The sequence below is a fragment of the Panthera tigris genome, chromosome C1 (assembly GCF_018350195.1).
Source record: "Panthera tigris isolate Pti1 chromosome C1, P.tigris_Pti1_mat1.1, whole genome shotgun sequence".
In the NCBI taxonomy this organism is placed as follows: Eukaryota; Metazoa; Chordata; class Mammalia; order Carnivora; family Felidae; genus Panthera; species Panthera tigris.
Genome location: NC_056667.1, coordinates 20,310,321 through 20,327,524, shown reverse-complemented (window position 1 = coordinate 20,327,524; position 17,204 = coordinate 20,310,321). Strand labels below are relative to the sequence as shown.

The window sequence follows — 17,204 nt, the reverse complement described above, 5'->3', positions numbered from 1 at the left end:
GCTCCAGCCAAATGGATTTGTTGTTCTGCAAACAAGCTCTTCAGTCAGGCCCCCACCCCCATGCCTTTGTTCACACCATTCATCTCCCTGGGAATGTCTTTCCCCCATAATCCCCTCCTCCTCTTCATCTCCTTGCCTAAGCCTGCCCACACTTAAAGCCCATCAGACTCCTCATCTTCCTGACACTTCCCTGACCCCAGCTAAAGTAACCTAACTTGTCTTAATGCCCATGGCACTTCACCTGACCCCTCAAAGGCTTATTGCTTCTTCGATGATGATGAACCATAATCATGTCTTTGTCCTCGGTCCAGAGGCTGGGCACTCTGGAGCACAGGAACTCAAAGTGAGGAACTCTGTGTCCCTAGTACCTAGCACACAGTGGGAGTTTAGAGAACATGTCGAGGGCACCCATGGATTGGGAAGTCATCAGCCTCCCTTAGCAAGGATGTAGGAGTGAAACAGCTCTCGGCATAAAGCCTGGATGAGGACACCGCATTCTACTCAGTTCCTGGGACAGAGAAGCAAAACACCTTAGGATGGCCCCCAAACCATCACCTCCTGGGTTGGGTTGCCATCTGAGCATTTGGCAAACTCTTGATGCCTGGGCTAAGGCCTGTGGGGGTAGCATCTTCCCAAACCCCTATCTACCATCCTGCTGACTTGGGTGGGTTTCTTAAGCTTCCCTCTCTGGCCTGCCTAGTTGCAGCCAGACGATGGCACACCAGCTGGCCTGTCTGTCTGGGCAGAGCCGACGGATGCCAGACGGAGCAGAAATGGCTGTGGGCCCAGCTCTATCCATCTTCAGTCCTGGCCCCGGCTGGGGGGTGGGGTCTGCCCGCCTGCTTGCCTGCTGGTGCCGTAGGCAGAAGGGCTGGGAGCCCTGATGGTCTCCAAAGATAGCAGGTTCTTCAGGATATGGACCCACTCCTTTACCACCAGCCACTATGACCCAACATGACCCACAGCCAGCTTCAGATCCCTGGTATCTTGTTTGTCTTGGTCCAATGGTCTAAGAGCACAGGAAAGCAAGCCCAAGGTCAAGGGGCTACAGAATCATTTGAGACTGATACCAACTGAATTCACCAAATGCCTCTTTTCTCTCCAGCAAGATTCTACTGCACCTTCATAGTCCAATTCAAGGCCCAATTATCTAACAGCTGGGATTAACCATTCTCTCAAGTTCTACTTGCCCAGTGGCCGCATCACTTTATAACAAAGCACCACATTGAAGCTACTTGTGGACATGTTTCACGTCACTGTGAGACTTCCTGACTTCTAGTCTGGAGGTGGGAGTTAGAAAACAGCCTAAAAAAGCCCTAAGGGGCAGCAGGATGCCACTGCCACCTTCCCTGGAGGCCTCAGGAACTTGGTTCCATCAGGTCCTCTGCCTTCATCCCTCGTCCTGGCTCAGGCCCACTCACCACTTGCGCTTCATGTAGGCAGCAGCTCGGTTCCCATAGAGCATGGCATTGTGAGGGGCCCTCTGCACAGCCTTGCTGTAAAGCTGAATGGCCTGGGTCCACTGCTGGCAGGCAAAGGCCTCGTTGGCTTGCTGTTTCACGCGCTCCAAGTATGGGGGCAGCTCTACCTGGGGGCTGTGGTGAAGGAGAGCCAAGTCAGGCCAGCCAAAGAGGGTCCAAGCAGCCTCTCAGGAAGTCTGAAGCCCTGCCTGAGGGCCACCCATATTGTCTTGACCCCTGGGATCTGCACTGTCATCTAGAAGAGGGGACCACTCTTATCCTTGGCCTAGGTTCCTGTAATAGGTAATAGGCACAATTCCAGATACTCTGAACCAGTGAAAAAACAGAAATGAAGCTGTCATAGACAGGTTAAAGGCAATTCCTTTTTTTTTTTTTTAAGTAAACTCTGTGCCCAATGTGGGGCTCGAACTCATGACCCCAAGATCAAGAGTTGCATGCTCCACTGACTAAGCCAGCCACGTGCCCCAAAAGTGATTTTCCTTTTTTTTAAGATTTCATTTTTCAGTAAATTCTATGCCCAATGTGGGGTTCAGACTTACAACCTTAAGATCAAGAGTTTCATTCTCTACCAACTGAGCTAGCCAGGCACCCCCCAAAGGTAATTCTTAATCATACTCCTGGGCATGATAGTAGCTGACCACCCAAGCCCCTCCCATGGATCTCTCGACAGAGACTTCTATTTCTTTCAAAGTTTAGAGGATTTGAGCACACCTGTATCCAAAGCCCAGTATAGGGCCTGGCAGTGAATAGAGGCCAAAAGATGGTATGGGATGAAGAAAAATATAATGGGGGGAGGCCCCTCTGTGTTTAACACCTTTAAGAGGGAGCTCAGTACTAAGAGGTAGCTGGGTCCCTGGGTCCTGACCTAACTACTGATACCCAGGGACTGGAGCTTCAGTCTGAGTGTGACTGGGATCCTACCAGGTAGCAGAGGTACTGGAACCATTAGCCACACTCCAGATATACTCCATTACATCCCTTGTTTCAGTTCCCAGACTCTGAGGTATGTGCCTGGATGGACGGTTTACAGGACATGCTCCTCCCTCCAAATTACATTGTAAGGTATGTACCATAAGGTGTAATTGGGACTGGGGGGCGCTGAACAAGTCAGGCTGGACTCACCTGACATGTCCCCTACTCTCTGGCAGCCGGAAGCCATTGCTGTGAAGGTGCAGGCCATTGGACACGCCGTTGGATACACCATTGGTGGACATCTTGCCGTTCTGAACTTCTGGCAGGGGTGGGGAGAAAGGAACAGCAACAACTCAGGAAGAGGTCCTCATTTCTTTTCAGCAGCCCTCCAGCTTCCATCACAGAATCTGATGGTTCCACTATGGGCCATCCTCCCAGGTAAGATCCATTCCCAGAAAGTAAGTTCTGACAGACAGGCAGGCAGGCAAGAGCATAGGGAAAAGCCTGTGCGCCCTCTGCTGGTTGGAGAGGGACACAGCTTCAACTTGGCATTACCCTTAGCTGGGGGTGGTTGGAGGGAGTGGGGGGTGAAGAGGTTTCCAAACCAGCTGGAGGCCCTAGGAAGGAGTCAGTGAGGAAACTCATTCAGGACAAGAAAGAAGGGCAACTACTACATGTCCTCAAGAGAAAAGCCACGGAAAGAAACTTTTTCAGAGAGAAGTGAAAAGGGCTGTGATGCAAACCCCTTTGACAGATCTCTCTGACCTATTGTTATCTTCCTTCTTACTGTACAGAGTGTTCTTTCAGAGAAACTACTCCTTTTGGAGGATCACAGCCACAGCACAAGGGAAGGGGCAGCCTCCGCAGCAGAAGTGGCACACATTCAAGCTCCCCAGCAGAGATACCCCTAACCCAAGGGAGAACTTACCCCCTGAGGAGTGGCATTTTCTAGGCAAGAGGAAGGTGTATGGCCGTTGCTTGTAAGTCAGGTCAAACAAATAGACCTAGAGTGGAAGGGTTAAGAAAAGAGATGGCGGCTGTGAGGTAAGAATGTGGCTGGACCAAAGCAAGGCTTTGGGGGTTGGTGGCTCTCAGGAATATAGTAAGTATTGAGCACGGAACCATCAAGCAAGGCCTGGAGGGGTTCCTATGGGGCAAACCTCAGGCAGGAAAATTCTCCTGGTTCTTGGCCTGTAGGGTAGACTGCTTAAAACACTGTCATTAATTAGAATCACATGTTTAAGTTGGAAAGGTTCTCAGAAGTCACAAAGCCAAAGGTCTCATTTTACACATGGGAAAACTGAAGTCTCAGAGAAGGGAAGCCATTTGCCCAAAGTAACACTGCTACTTACTTCTCTCAATAAACATTATCTATATTATCTAACGTTTAGTGAATTCTTACTTTGCTTTAGGAGCTCTGCTAAGTGTTTTATATGACTTACCTCATTTCATCCTAGAAACAACCCCCTAAAGAGGTACTATTACTTTTTTAAGTGTGTTTATTTTTTTTAGTGATCTCTACACTCAACATGAGACTTGAACTCATGACCCTGAGGATCAAGAGTCACGTGCTCTTCCCACTGAGCCAGCCAGGCGCCCTAAGAAGTACTATTATTATCACCCCCTTTATAGATGAAGAAATATGGGCTCCGAGTTTATTTACCCAGGGCCATAAAAGCAGTAAGTGGCATAGTCAGGACATAAAACCAAGTCTGTCTGGCTCCAAACCACTCTGCTAGATGCCTCTCTACTCATCCTTATGCTACCTTTAGGCCAGGTGATGGCTCAGCAGTCTGAAGTCAGAGCCGTATTCTGAGCTCTGGTGCTCGTCTATTCTCCATCCCATTTCTCTTGTACATAATCCACCTTGCCTTGTAATGTCATTAGCTGGTTCACGTGCTATGTCTGCCTTGTCAACTTGGGATGGATCATATTTCACATTTGTCTCCTTCATGTTTATAATAATGCCGGTCTCAGAGTAAGTGCTCAGTGAGTATTTGTAGAATAAGTGGATTTATGCAAGGCTTACTAAATATCCTGATTGAGAACATGCAAATAGAGGGTTTAGTAACCTGCCATTATCAAAAAACACTCCTAAAGCTGGCCTTAAACCACAGCCTGGCTGCATGCTCTCAGCCCCAGGGTTTCCTCCTAGGAAAATAAGAGGATGAGGAAACTGAGGCTCAGAAAAATGAAGAGACTTGTTCAAAGTCATAGCACACAGAAGGCCAGCATTTGAAGACGGGTCTGTCAGTTCTAAAGCTATGCTCAAGAAAAAGACAAAGCCAGGGCACCTCCTGGGAATTCCAATGATGCCACGCTGCTCCTATATTTCACTGTAAAGCCATTTACCATAAGGTTGGTGCTTCTTGTCTGCCTCATGGCAGTGGAAGTGAGGTACAAGCCCTGGATGCTGAATTTGGGTTGGTGGGGGCAGAGCCAGCTTGGGCAGCCACACATACCTGCTCCCCTCCCATATTGACCAGCAGCTCTGTGCCATTGGGGCTGAAGGTCACATAGGTGGCAACCAGCACTCTCAGACGGTTGTTGTAATCAGGCAGCTTCACTGGCAGGTGACCTGTGGGAAAAGCTCAGTCACCCCAATGTGAGACTCCTCGTCTCCCCCAAGAGGAGCAGGGAGTTGTGTGAGGCCAACATGTCAATAACGATAGCAATTATCTTCATCATAAAAGCAGCTCCATGTGTTGAGCATTTACTATATGCACTAGGCCAACTACTTTATATACTTTATCTCATTTAATCATTATGGCCCCATTCTATGGAAAAGAAATGAAGACTCATCAAGGGTAAGTAATTTGCCAAAGGTCACAGGATGGCTGGTAAATGGCAGTCAGGATTAAAGCCTGAATCTGCCTTACTCTAAAACCCATGCTCTTGACCACCATGCCATGTTGTCTCTTTGCACCACCCCAGAAAGAGTCAGCACCCGGCCAAGAACTTGGGGCCAGAGCTGGGCTGAGCCCTACCTGCCACGTAATACTGGGCTGCGCCATCCGGAAGGGGCTTCTGTCGGTCACAGAAGGTGTGGACACCTGCTGAAGGGCTCTGCTTCATGCTCTTCCTGGTGGGAAGACAAACCATATAGGTTATAAGCCCTAGGCATACCCCTGGCTAGACCAGACCATACTCCCTATAGGAAAACCTAAATTTGTATCACTGAAAGGAGGTACCCTTAGCTTCCTTACCTCAGCAACCCTAAAGGTCCATCAGCTAGATAGCCATGCACACATACATTACAGTGCTTTACGAGTAGGTTCTGTCCATTGTCTTGGTCCTCATGACCACCCTATCATCCTCATTTTATAGATAAGGAAGCTAAGGTTTAAGTCCCGTTCCAAGTCAGGTAGTGTGTGAGGAGCAGCAGTGGTTGCCCAAACCCACAAATGAAAGTAAAGCAGGCCAGATGTCCCTGCCCCTGTCCCAGAAGTCCATTGAAAACCCACGCTGGTGGAGCTGTTCAGGTCTGGGACTTCTGTGGAGGTTCGGGGTATATTCTACTTTTGTTTAAAAAAAAAAAAGAATAAAATTACATGTGCAAAAAAGAAATTACATGTACACGATTATAACTCTGTACAAATACTCATAGTAAAAGAACAAGCAGAAAATATACACAGTGATTTCTTTTAGGTAATGGATTATTTGTAGTTTATTATACTTTCCGTATTTTCCAAAACAAGCATGGATTAAATTTTTTTTTAATCACAAAATTTAAGGGGCACCTGGTGGCTCAGTCAGTTAAGCATCTGACTTCAGCTCAGGTCATGATCTCACGGTTTGTGAGTTCGAGCCCCTGAGTTGGGCTCTCTGCTGTCAGCCCAGAGCCCGCTTCAGATCCTCTGTCCCCCCACCCCCCCCCCCCCCCGCTCCTCCCGCACTCTCTCTCTCTCAAAAATAAACATTAAAAAAAATAACAGAATTTTAAAAACCCACTTCAAAAAAGAAGAGGTCATGGCAATGAGGGACAGGGGCAGCAAGTTCCCAGGGACTTGCCCACAGGAGGCTGAACTATTCATACCTGTGGTTATGGATCATGCGAATGTCATAGAGCCTCACAAAAGGCCCACTGGCCCCTACTGCCAGGCAGTTGTTGTCCTGGGGGTTGACGGTGAGGCACTTGGCCTCCACCAGCTGGCCACAGTACTCTGTCAGGTCAATCAGCACCTCCGAGTGTTTGCTGTTCTCCCGAAGGTCATACTGGCTGTGAGAGAGGACAGTGTTAGGGGATGGGGATTGGGTCCTCCTGTGAGGCAGGGGAGAAGCCAAGGCTTTGTTATACAAAGGAACTGGGAAGGGCTTTGACCTGTTCATAAATAATAAGAATGTAAAAAAACCACTCCCATTTCCCGAGTGCTCACTGTGTGCCAGGCACCTGAAATAGGCTTCTCACACAATCTGTTTTATTTTTCATATAACTACTTAAGGTGAATACTACTGTATTTTTTTTTTTTACAGAGATCAGTGATATTGCCATTAAGTACTATTTCTACTGATTCTAACATTGAGAAAATGATTTGTGTCTTGTGTCCCTAAGTGTTGTACATGGATTATCTAATTAAATCCTCACACCAGCCCCAGGTATCGTTAGAACGCTGAGGCTAAAGGCAAGTAGAGAACCTGTCTGGGGTGACACAGCTTCCACTGGAGAGACAGCCTTTAACCACTTGGCTTTGCTCCTTAACTCCAACTTTTAATCTAATTTCTTGCAGGAGACAGAAGTACGGAGGTGATATAAAAGAGAATCTAGAGGTCGCCAAGAGTTATCTAGAAACGCTAAGCGCCAAGACAAGCCTGAGTCCCACTCAGGTAGTAAATGTCATGCGAGACATCCCTGGCAGTAGCACACCCCTCAAAGCAGTCTGGGGGACCGTTGTGCTGCCACTCCACAGGCACAGAGAATGAGGAGGGTGTCCCCATGTGGTCACCCACTTCTTGCCCAGATATCGGCAATGATCTCTACCCTGTCTGCCTCACCTTTCTAAGCCGTCCTCACCAGACTGCTCTTCCTAGAATACTGTCTTTGTTCCATCAGTCTCCTGCTCAAAAACCTGCACAAATTCCTCAATATTTTTAGCATGAGTTTACTGTTAATTTACTTTTACCAAACTCCTCAGTCTGGTTCCCAAGACCTGACTGCCACTAAACTTGTTCCTCAGTTTTCCAACTGCCTCACTCACGATGACAGACAGAACTGTCTATCCCCCATGTGGCACATTTACCCCTGCCTTCACAAACTGTTCAAGCTGGAGAGTCCACTCTGCTTTTCCTTGCCCATCCAAATCCTGTCTATCCTGGAAGGCCCAGCTTATGCTCACCCTCTGCTAGAACACCTTCCCTGACTGTGCCTGTGTCTAACTGCTTAGGCTCCAATCCTACCTAGATGCTTGGCCTCTACCTGCTGCCCTGGCACAGTCTGGTTAGGTAAGGTCAATAAGAGTAACACAGAGTTTTACCTGTCACCGACCAAGTGCTCTCTGTCTTCCAAGTACCATCCAAGGTTTCACAGGCACTATCTCATTTTGATGCTCAGGCCAACAAGGGAGATATTATGATAATTCTCATTTTACAGGTGAAGAAACTAAAGTTCAGGGGTAAAGTTACTTGCCCCAAACACTGAGTGACAGAGGTAGGACTTGATTCCAGGTCTGTCTGACATCAGTGCCCTGCTTCTAACTGCTGTTTTATAGTTCGTGCATGACTTAGATATCTCTCCTCCTTTGTAACAGGGAAGAGCGAATCCTGTAAGATCTCAAAGGAGGCATTAAAGCAGGTTGTGGAGATAAGGTCACCTCTGAAGAAAGGAGTTAAAGAGCAATGAGACCATTTTAGGATGAAGAAAACTAGAGCAAAGATATGACAATCCAGGCCAACGGAGAAGGGGAAAGTCCGCTTTCCCATTTCTGACTGACTATTCCCTTCCCACACATATGCCCACTGATCAATTGTTCGAGAGAAATGTATCAAGCACCACTATGTGCTGGGCAATGTGCTGGGCACTGTGCTGGGCTCTAGGGACACAACTAGGAACAAGGTAGAGATGGAGGTGCTCTGATGGTTCACTATTCAGTGAGTGATACAGACAAAAAGGTAAACCAAGAAGAAAATAAAATAAAAGAACTACAGAAGGTGATTACAGTTACAGAGGATACAATTAGGGTGCTGAGACAGAATGATGGGGGGGGTCTACTTTGGACAGGATAGTCAGAGAAGGTGCTTATGAAGAGGTGAGTCTTGAGCTGATCTTAGGGTAAGAAAGAGTCAAGCATGGAAAGAACTGGGGACAGAGAAAACCAGGCGGAGCAAACAGCAGGAGTGAAAGCCCAGAGGAGGCCGACATTATGCACTGGTGAGAGCAGGCTGACAGGCCCGGATGTAGTGCAGGAGAGGGTAAAGAGTGGGGAAGCCGAGAGCAGACAAACAAATGTTCCCAGCTGTATGTCCCAGACAAGTGCCCTGGGCAGACAAATGAGGCTGGAACTCTGCTGGAGGGAAGGAGCCAGGCCTGTGGAAGGAAGCGGTATGGGAAGATGGGGCGGGGGAGCCAACATGCAGTGGGAGCAGGGGAGGCGCAGGCCCCACTTGATGCCTCAGGCCCTTACCGGATAAGCCCATCTTCAGCAGCGCTCCAGAATGTGTTGGGCCACATGGGCGCTGTGGCGATGCGTTTCACCCGGTTTGTGTGGTCTCCAAACATGTGGATTGTTTCCTTTACTGTCAGGTCGTGGACATGCACTTTGGAGTCGGCTGCCCCCGTGATTAAGATGCGGTCCCCAGCATGAGGCAGGAACTGCTCCAGAGAGATTGAAGAAGAGATTGGCAGGCAGTGGGGGTAGGGTTGGCCATGGAAGAAGACTAGCATGGATGTTAGCACCCTCTTTCCTTCTCCATATCAGGCAGGAAATGAACTCATCCAAGGCAGTCCACTAAGAAAACTTTGGATCTCAAGCATCAGCCCATAGGCCTAAAGGTCAAAGTTGGGACATACGCCTTTACTTTGCCGGAGTGGTCCTGACTTGTGCCAAACCGGACTACCTAAGAAATCTTCCTCTGATTCTTCCCCAGATAAGGGTTGAGTGGATGATAATCATAGTTGCTACCATTCACTAAGCATTTACCATCTGGCTGCCATCTGGGTAGGTATCTTATCTTATCGATACTTAAAATAAAAATTGAGGTTCAGCAGGATTGTGTTCAAACTCAAGTCTGACTCCCCAAATGCATACTGCCTCATGAGGACTGTCTGATAGCCTGAGGATTACCTAATAAATTAGTCTTAAGGTGAAAAGGACTTCCAGTGTTTTAAGGAGAAAGTAGTATTTTAAATTGGTTCAAATATTTCTGGAGAACACTCTGGCAATAGGTAACAAAGTAAAAACTGCTTCTATCTTTTGACCCCAAACTTCCACTTCTGAGAAATAATTTTATTAGAAAAAAGAGACCTGTGCAGAAATGCTCAGAGCAGCACTCTTCATAATAGCAAATACTAGAAATGGCTCAAATGTTGACCCTTGGGGAAGGGCTGAGCATCAGGAAGAAACATCTCCCTACAGTTATCATAAAGAATGAGAATCCCACCATTCTGACGAAATTGAGAAAATATTCCAGATGACATATGGTAAGAGGAAAACAGCCATAAACATAGCTTTAAACAGTAATTTTTAAAAGCATGTCATTTTATCACCTAGCTTTGAGGAAGAAAAATATTTAGTTGACTTTTTCTCTTTCTTGAGTTCAAAAGATTTAATTACCTTTTCTCTTAATTGAAAAGTTTCTCCCAATCCACAACAAGGCTGAATGGGTGCTGGGGGTGGGGCATTATTCCGCATTTAAACAGCTCAAGTCCTACTGGACTTAAATGTTCACAAAAGAGCAATAATTCACTTTCTACATACCATTCTCTATCGGATCACCAGGACAAGGGCTAGATGAAACAAATGAAATTTGATCATTTTTAGGGGCAACCAGTAGTCTTTAACCCTGTCTGGAGACAGAATATACTTCATGCACAACAGTAATAAATAGGCGAGCCCTTGAGGGCTACTGCCACACTCGCCACACTCTGTAGTTGCCACCAGGGGGAGCTTGAGGGCTAAATAAATATCTGTGGAATGTTACTATCTGAAGAGAGAAGAATCCTTTTCTACACTTTCACACAAGAGGAGGCTGAGGGTCTGTAAATGTAAATGCCTTGCCCCAAATCATACTATTAGGAAGTTACAAGACCATTGTCAAATTCTGGTTTCTGAACTCAACATTTTGTGCTCTATAATGCCAAAGTGATGGCTTAGGTCCCTTTCCCAGATCCCACCCCAAAGATTCAGATTGGACCTAACACTTTTCATGGGGCAGAAACCATCTGTTTGCCATGCAAGAGGTGAAGAGGCATTGTTCTGTCTCTAAAATTGCAGAAAATCATCTAGGATTGGTCCCTGGAGCAGGAGGTGAAAATCAGAGCTTGGGAAGGAGGCGGGGTTTAGGGAAGTAAGTAGGTTCTTGGCTCTCAAATCTACCTTCTTCATGTATCTTGTAATTCTTCTTGATATTAATTAGGAAAATATTTCTTAGATTAGTGAGGCTTTCTAAAGGACAGTCTCACTCTCACATATATCCATTATAGAATTACAGGGCTGGAAAGGTCCTTAAAGGTCATTTCCTCCAAACTTCAACCTGGCAAATAAAGTTCCCAGTGTCGAGAGTACCTCAGTGCTAGGACACTTGCTATGGTCTCAAAGGGCCTATTCTACCTTCTCCAAATTGCTCTAAGCATTACACAGTTCTTTACTTCATGAGGTCCACATTTGCTTCTATGGACTCGGAGCCACTAATCCCAAGTCTGTTGCCTGGGACCAAAAGGCACAAAGTTTCATGTCACTTCCATTTCGAGGACTTCAGAGGCCTGAAGACACTTGTAAGTCCCCTTCCCACCTCTCCTCAGCTCAACTCCCTTCCACCAACAAATCAGCAGCTCAAACACAGAACAGCTAAAACACCTGTGGCCAGGTGCCTTTTTACAAATCATCTTATTGAACTATAATATCAAGCCTGTGGATGGCTGCTTCCCTTTTAAAATTAAATGATCTATTTACTCATTTATTCATGGGTCCAGGGGATTTTCCTAAGCTACTTCCTATTTACAGATGAGTAAAGAGGTTCAGGGAGGTCAGGTGACTTGCCTAGGTCACACAGCTTCCAAGAGGCAGATCAGGGAGTCAAACACAGGTCTCCCTGCTATCTAAGTTCATGGTTGGAACCATACCACCCACCATCACCACTCAAATAAATATAAACAGCATTTCATCTAGAGCTGGCCTAGATGCTGTAAGTGAGGAAGCAGAACATGGAAAAGAGACGGGGTTTCAGGAATCACCATCAGATACTCAGATCACAAAGGTGTCTGTGACCCCAGGGAGTACATGGAACACATATGTGCAGATACAACCATGCACGCAGACCAGTCATGCATGCCTTTCACTTGCTCTGTGCCTTATCCAGCTCACCTTGACAGAGAAGATATTTGCAGTGTGTCCTGTGTGCATGGAGAGCAGCTTCTTGTGGTGCAGTGGGTCCCACACAATTGTGTGCTGGTCATCGGAACCAGAGGCCAGCAAGCTGCAAGCAGAATAAGGGGTTCTAGGGGCGCCTGGGTGGCGCAGTCGGTTAAGCGTCCGACTTCAGCCAGGTCACGATCTCGCGGTCTGTGAGTTCGAGCCCCGCGTCAGGCTCTGGGCTGATGGCTCGGAGCCTGGAGCCTGTTTCCGATTCTGTGTCCCCCTCTCTCTGCCCCTCCCCCGTTCATGCTCTGTCTCTCTCTGTCCCAAAAATAAATTAAAAAAAAAAAAAAAAAAAAAAAAAAGAATAAGGGGTTCTACCTCTCCTCTTCCGGCCCCGCTCCCCCAAGCCCCACGTTTCCCACTGATAGGGAGTGAGGCCACACAGAGCGTGAGGAACAGGAGATGTCACAGAATTCAAGCATATCTTGTAAACATCAGTTGATTCTCTTCTACTTTGTCCTAAAGATTTCCCATTATTCCTTAAACACATTAGATTATCAAAAACACAGGGTTTGGATGGTCATCCAATTTATTGTTCGACAGTGCGTTGATAGTGCTGGACTAAACTTCACTGCACAGAAACAAGCAGTAGTCTCTTTTCCCTAGATCTACCAAGAAGGAGGAAAGTCCCCTCTCCCAGCCTCTCCACTCCCCTCTCCAGCACCCTCTTCGGTACTCTAGTTCATACTCACTCTCCTTTCTCGTTCCACTCCAGACAGTTGACACACCCTGAGTGACCCTGGGGAGTAAATGGAAAGGGACAAGAAGACAGCCAGTTAGAGGTTCTCTTGGGGAACTCAATACTGAGACGTGGAACTGAACAGGTGAACCAGCCTTTCCATCATCAGTGTTTTCCAGGTGCATGTGAGTGACCAGAATTGAATTAAACTGCCTGGTACCTTACAATATATAAAGTGCTTTCATATTATGATCTCACTTGATACTGAACAACTGAGCCCTAAAGGGCAGGTTTCATTGATCCTATTTTGCAGAAAAGTAAACTGAAGTTCTGCAGAAAAGTAAACTGAAGTTCAGATGAAAGTAAGTAGTAGAAGTGAGATCCAAACAAATTTCTGCTCCTACCACTGTCCCTTCAAGGGACATCCCCTCAGCCACAGAAAATTTGCCCAGAGAATATCTAACCCAAAGGAAGCCAATTAACTAGAAAGTTGATCTTTTATTCATTTGGCATATACTTAATTTATCAAGCACCCATTGCATACCAGGTGCCGTTCGGACACTGGGGATACAGCAGTATACAAAACAAAGTCCCCGATCTTCTGGAGCTTACTTCAAGTAGGTAGAGCCTGGTATAGTAAGGTTAACTGGGCCAGAGTCTTAAGCTTGGGGATGTGAAATGAGAAACATGGAGAGAGTGAGGCAGTTATCAATAGACACTGAGGTTGAAAGCATGCACAGAGAGAAACCATGGTAAAGCTAGAGCTATGAGGAAACAGAATCCATGAAAAGCAGAAGGCATAAAGTGGCAGAACCAAGTCTTACATGGGGGAAGGAAAGAACAAGTCACTAGGCATTCCTATATACTGGTTTCTGTTCTCTCACCCTCCTTCATTCCTAATGATACCTAGATTTTCATTTATTTATCTCTATGTTCCAAATTAGACCATGGGTTTCAGCAAGTGTAAATCCATTGTCCTTGACACACTGATAGGTTTAGGAACTTAGGCATAAGCCAAATTGGACGTGGCATTTACTTGGGCACAGGGATTGGCTCAGAAATAAGCCTGTGACCCCAATCAGATGCAGGGGGCACAGTGGCTGGGAGGCTTCCTGAAAAGGAGTTTTCTCATTCTCAGGAGACAGTCTATGAAAGAGATACCTTTCTTCTTTCAGATGTTGGGTATACCAATGTGACACTTGGAATTGCCACCACAAGGGAAGCCAGCCTGAGAGTGAGGTCAATACACAGAGGAGTGACCAATACTAATGCCTACTCTACTTATGGACTTCCAGTTAAGCGAGACAATCAGTTCTTTACTGTTTAAGGTCATTTGACTTGGGCTGTTACTTGTGGCCCAAAACATGCTGATAAACTCCCAACTCATTCTTCAGGTCTCAGTTTAGAGGCACTTTCTTCAAGGTGCCTTTCCTATCCTGTAAATTTGGGAAGGAGGCATACCCTTCCTGTGGGCTCCTACTGTCACACTGGATTATGACTCTGTGTTGACATGGTAGTCTGCTTCACCAGACTGAGCCCCGAGAAAGCAGGCTTTGTGTCTTATATTCACTGCATCCTCAAGGTCAGATACAGAGCCCGGCATACATCAGTTGCCTGAATGAACAAATGAGTCCAGTGAGACTAGTGGGAAGAATCGAGAGATATGAACAAATCTAATTCCCCAACTGTCTAGTTAGAACGGCTTTTCCTCTGCCTTCTCCTTCCCTCTTACCCTTTGTCCTATAAAGATTCTTAGCTAGGTTGAACCACATTTCTTTCCAGGTTCTGCACTTAACGTGCATTCACTCTGTTCAGACTTGTCAGACTACTTGTTGACCTGAGCCTCTCACTCTCCCATGGCGCTTGGTTGAAACCCCACACATGGCTCTGATCACTCTTTTAGGGTCAGAATCATTTCTGTCCTCAGCTCTTTCATTTTCTCACCAGGATGTAAATTATTTGTGCCTGGGCCGGGGTGGTGGTGGTGAGGGGGTGGTGGTGGTGAGGGTGGGGGTGTCACATCTATAGCTTGCAATCTCCCTTGCAATACCAAGAGCTTTGAATGATTGCCACTTACCGAGAGCTTACAAAGAGCTGGACACAGTGCTAAGTACTTGTGGTAGCCAGAAAAATGGCCCCCAGATGTCTGTGTCCTGATCCTCTGCAACCTATGAATATGTAATGTTTGGTGGCCAAGGAGACTTTGCAGATGTGATTAAGGTTAAGGTCCTTGAGACAGGGAGAGTATTCTAGATTATCCAGGTGGCCCCATTATGATCATGTAAGTTCTTAAAATCACAGAACCTTTCCTGGCTGCAGAGAACTAGAGAGATGTAGGTGTGAAAGGGATTTGTCTTGTTATTGCTGGCTTTGAAGATGGAAGAAGGGGATTACAGGTCAAGAAATGCAGTAGCCTCTAGAAGTTGGGAATTGCAAAGAAACGAATTCTACCCTACAGCCTCCAGGAGGAACACAGCCCTGTCCAGATCTTGCTTTTAGCTTGGTGAAACCCAGGTCAGACTTCTGATCCACAGAACTGTGAGATAATAATTTGTGTCGTTTTGAGCCATTAAGTCTGTGGTAACTTGTTATGGCAGCAATAGGACACTAATCCAGCACTCTATATCTGTTGTCTTGTTTAAGAAACAGGTATCACTACTCATTTCACATATAAGAAAGACAGCACTGAGAGAGATTCGGTAACCTGCTGTGATACTGTAATTTATAATAAGAAATATGGAATTGGTCTTCTTCCTATATCTGAACCCCTAAAGACCTTGGAATTTCCTAAGTGATAAGAGTGAAAAAGATGTCTTGAGATCTGTAACAAACCCCTTTCAACAACACCTGAGTTTATGTTAATGAAGTGATTTTTGGAAAGCGCCTAAGGATGGGGTCAAGTTGCTAAAGGAACCAACCATATGACTGGAGGGTTAGAACTTTCAGTCCCACCCTCCTGACCTCTGGGGAGGGGAAAGGGGCTGGAAGTTGAATAGTTCACCAACAGCCAATGATTTAGTCAATTGTGCCTATCTATTGAAGCCTCCACAAAAACCCAAAAGAGGAGGTTTAGAGAGCTTATGCATTAGGAAACATGTGGAGATTTGGGGGAGAGCAGTACACTCCAAGAGGGCATGGAAGCTCTATGCCCCTTCCTACATACTGTTTAGGTATCTCTTCTATCTGGGCTGTTCCTGAACTATATCCTTTTAGAATAAATGGGTAGTCTAGTAAGTAAAATATGTTTGAGTTCTGTGAGCCATTCTAGCAAATTAATCAAATCCAAGGAAGAGGTTGTTGGACCCTCCAATCTACAGATGGTTGGTCAGAAGCACAGGTGACAACATGGACTTGTGATTGGTGTCTGAAGTGGGGGGTGCAGGGGGTGGCAGGGCAGTCATAGGACTAAACCCTTAGCCTGTACAATGTAATGCTGTCTCCAGATTGATAGTGTCAGAATTGAGTTAAATTGTAGGGCACCCATTAGGTGTTGGAGAATTGCTTAGTGTGTAAAAATAAACAAAACCCCGCACATATTGGACCTGCCAAGTGTGGCACCGCTAACAGTGGTGACATGAAGCAGGATTTTAACTTGAGAGCCTGAGCTCTTACGTATTGTCTGAGAAAATGGATGAATGCTTCTAGAATTATTGTCTTGTCCGCAAATCAGTAATCCATCCAAAGTATGGAAGACAGAGGCCACAGTAGACAAATATGATACTTATGACTAATTTTCACATGGTAGAAGCTAGTTTAGAGGTAGGTAAGTTGAAGAGAGTATAGAGAAAAAGCTCAAACCAGATTCTAACAAAAATACAAAGTAACTATTGACAAAAAATATTAATAAAGAGCTTTATAAGTTAGAACACATGTTTGGGAAGCTACTTAATAGGGAGCAGAGTAAGGGGGGGGTTACTTTGGGCTTGATAACTAAGACTGGCTTAGATATTGGGTCACAATCTATAATTACGTTGTAAAATACAATGGAAGGAAATATGCCTATGATCTATCAGAATTAAAAAGTGGGTAAAAAATGAAGAGAAAAAACCTTAAACTTTTAAGAAACTGGGAGCAAGGATGTTTAGAGATGACTCCTAGAGAGGAACAGACCTTTGTGTGCCTCCCTGGACCCTTGGAAATACTGCTGTTTAGGGTAAGCTTTGCACACTGGGGACCTAGAGGAAACAGAAAGTGCACAGAGATAGAACCTGTAATAAAACTTTTAAATCTCACTTAAATTCCAACCTTTTAGATCCTGCTTAACTTTGTTAAATATTGATTACAATTACTATTTGTTGTAAGTCCCTATAATTTGCTGAGTAGCATGGTGTATAAGAGGAGGAGGAGGAGGCAGGAAGAAGTATTTTATCACTGACACTGCTCAGAATTTTAGGTGCATAATGATGATAAAAAGCAAATGGACTTTTAGTGGGTTTTATTACTGCTTTAAAATTCTTTACAGACTATGTACCCCTTATAGCCTGCACTGCAGTCCCCACCTTGGTATGCCACTACTAGGTAGAATGCTAGTTAGTAGTATACACAATCTCATTATTACTCCCT

The 17,204-nt window shown here is 45.8% G+C and overlaps 1 protein-coding gene across 3 annotated transcripts in view; it reads right to left on the bottom strand.

Moving 5' to 3' along the window:
* The window catches only part of WDTC1 (WD and tetratricopeptide repeats 1), a 64,088-nt gene that overhangs the window by 8,112 nt on the left and 38,772 nt on the right, over nucleotides 1-17,204 (bottom strand). For all 3 annotated transcript variants that reach the window (XM_042995742.1, XM_042995741.1, XM_042995743.1), the window contains exons 4-12: nucleotides 12,655-12,701; nucleotides 11,909-12,020; nucleotides 9,011-9,198; nucleotides 6,430-6,612; nucleotides 5,381-5,475; nucleotides 4,856-4,971; nucleotides 3,322-3,397; nucleotides 2,604-2,712; nucleotides 1,422-1,595 (exon numbers count right to left, since the gene is read on the bottom strand). In XM_042995742.1, the coding sequence (XP_042851676.1) occupies nucleotides 1,422-1,595; nucleotides 2,604-2,712; nucleotides 3,322-3,397; nucleotides 4,856-4,971; nucleotides 5,381-5,475; nucleotides 6,430-6,612; nucleotides 9,011-9,198; nucleotides 11,909-12,020; nucleotides 12,655-12,701 (1,100 nt within the window). The remainder of the gene's footprint in view (nucleotides 1-1,421; nucleotides 1,596-2,603; nucleotides 2,713-3,321; nucleotides 3,398-4,855; nucleotides 4,972-5,380; nucleotides 5,476-6,429; nucleotides 6,613-9,010; nucleotides 9,199-11,908; nucleotides 12,021-12,654; nucleotides 12,702-17,204) is intronic.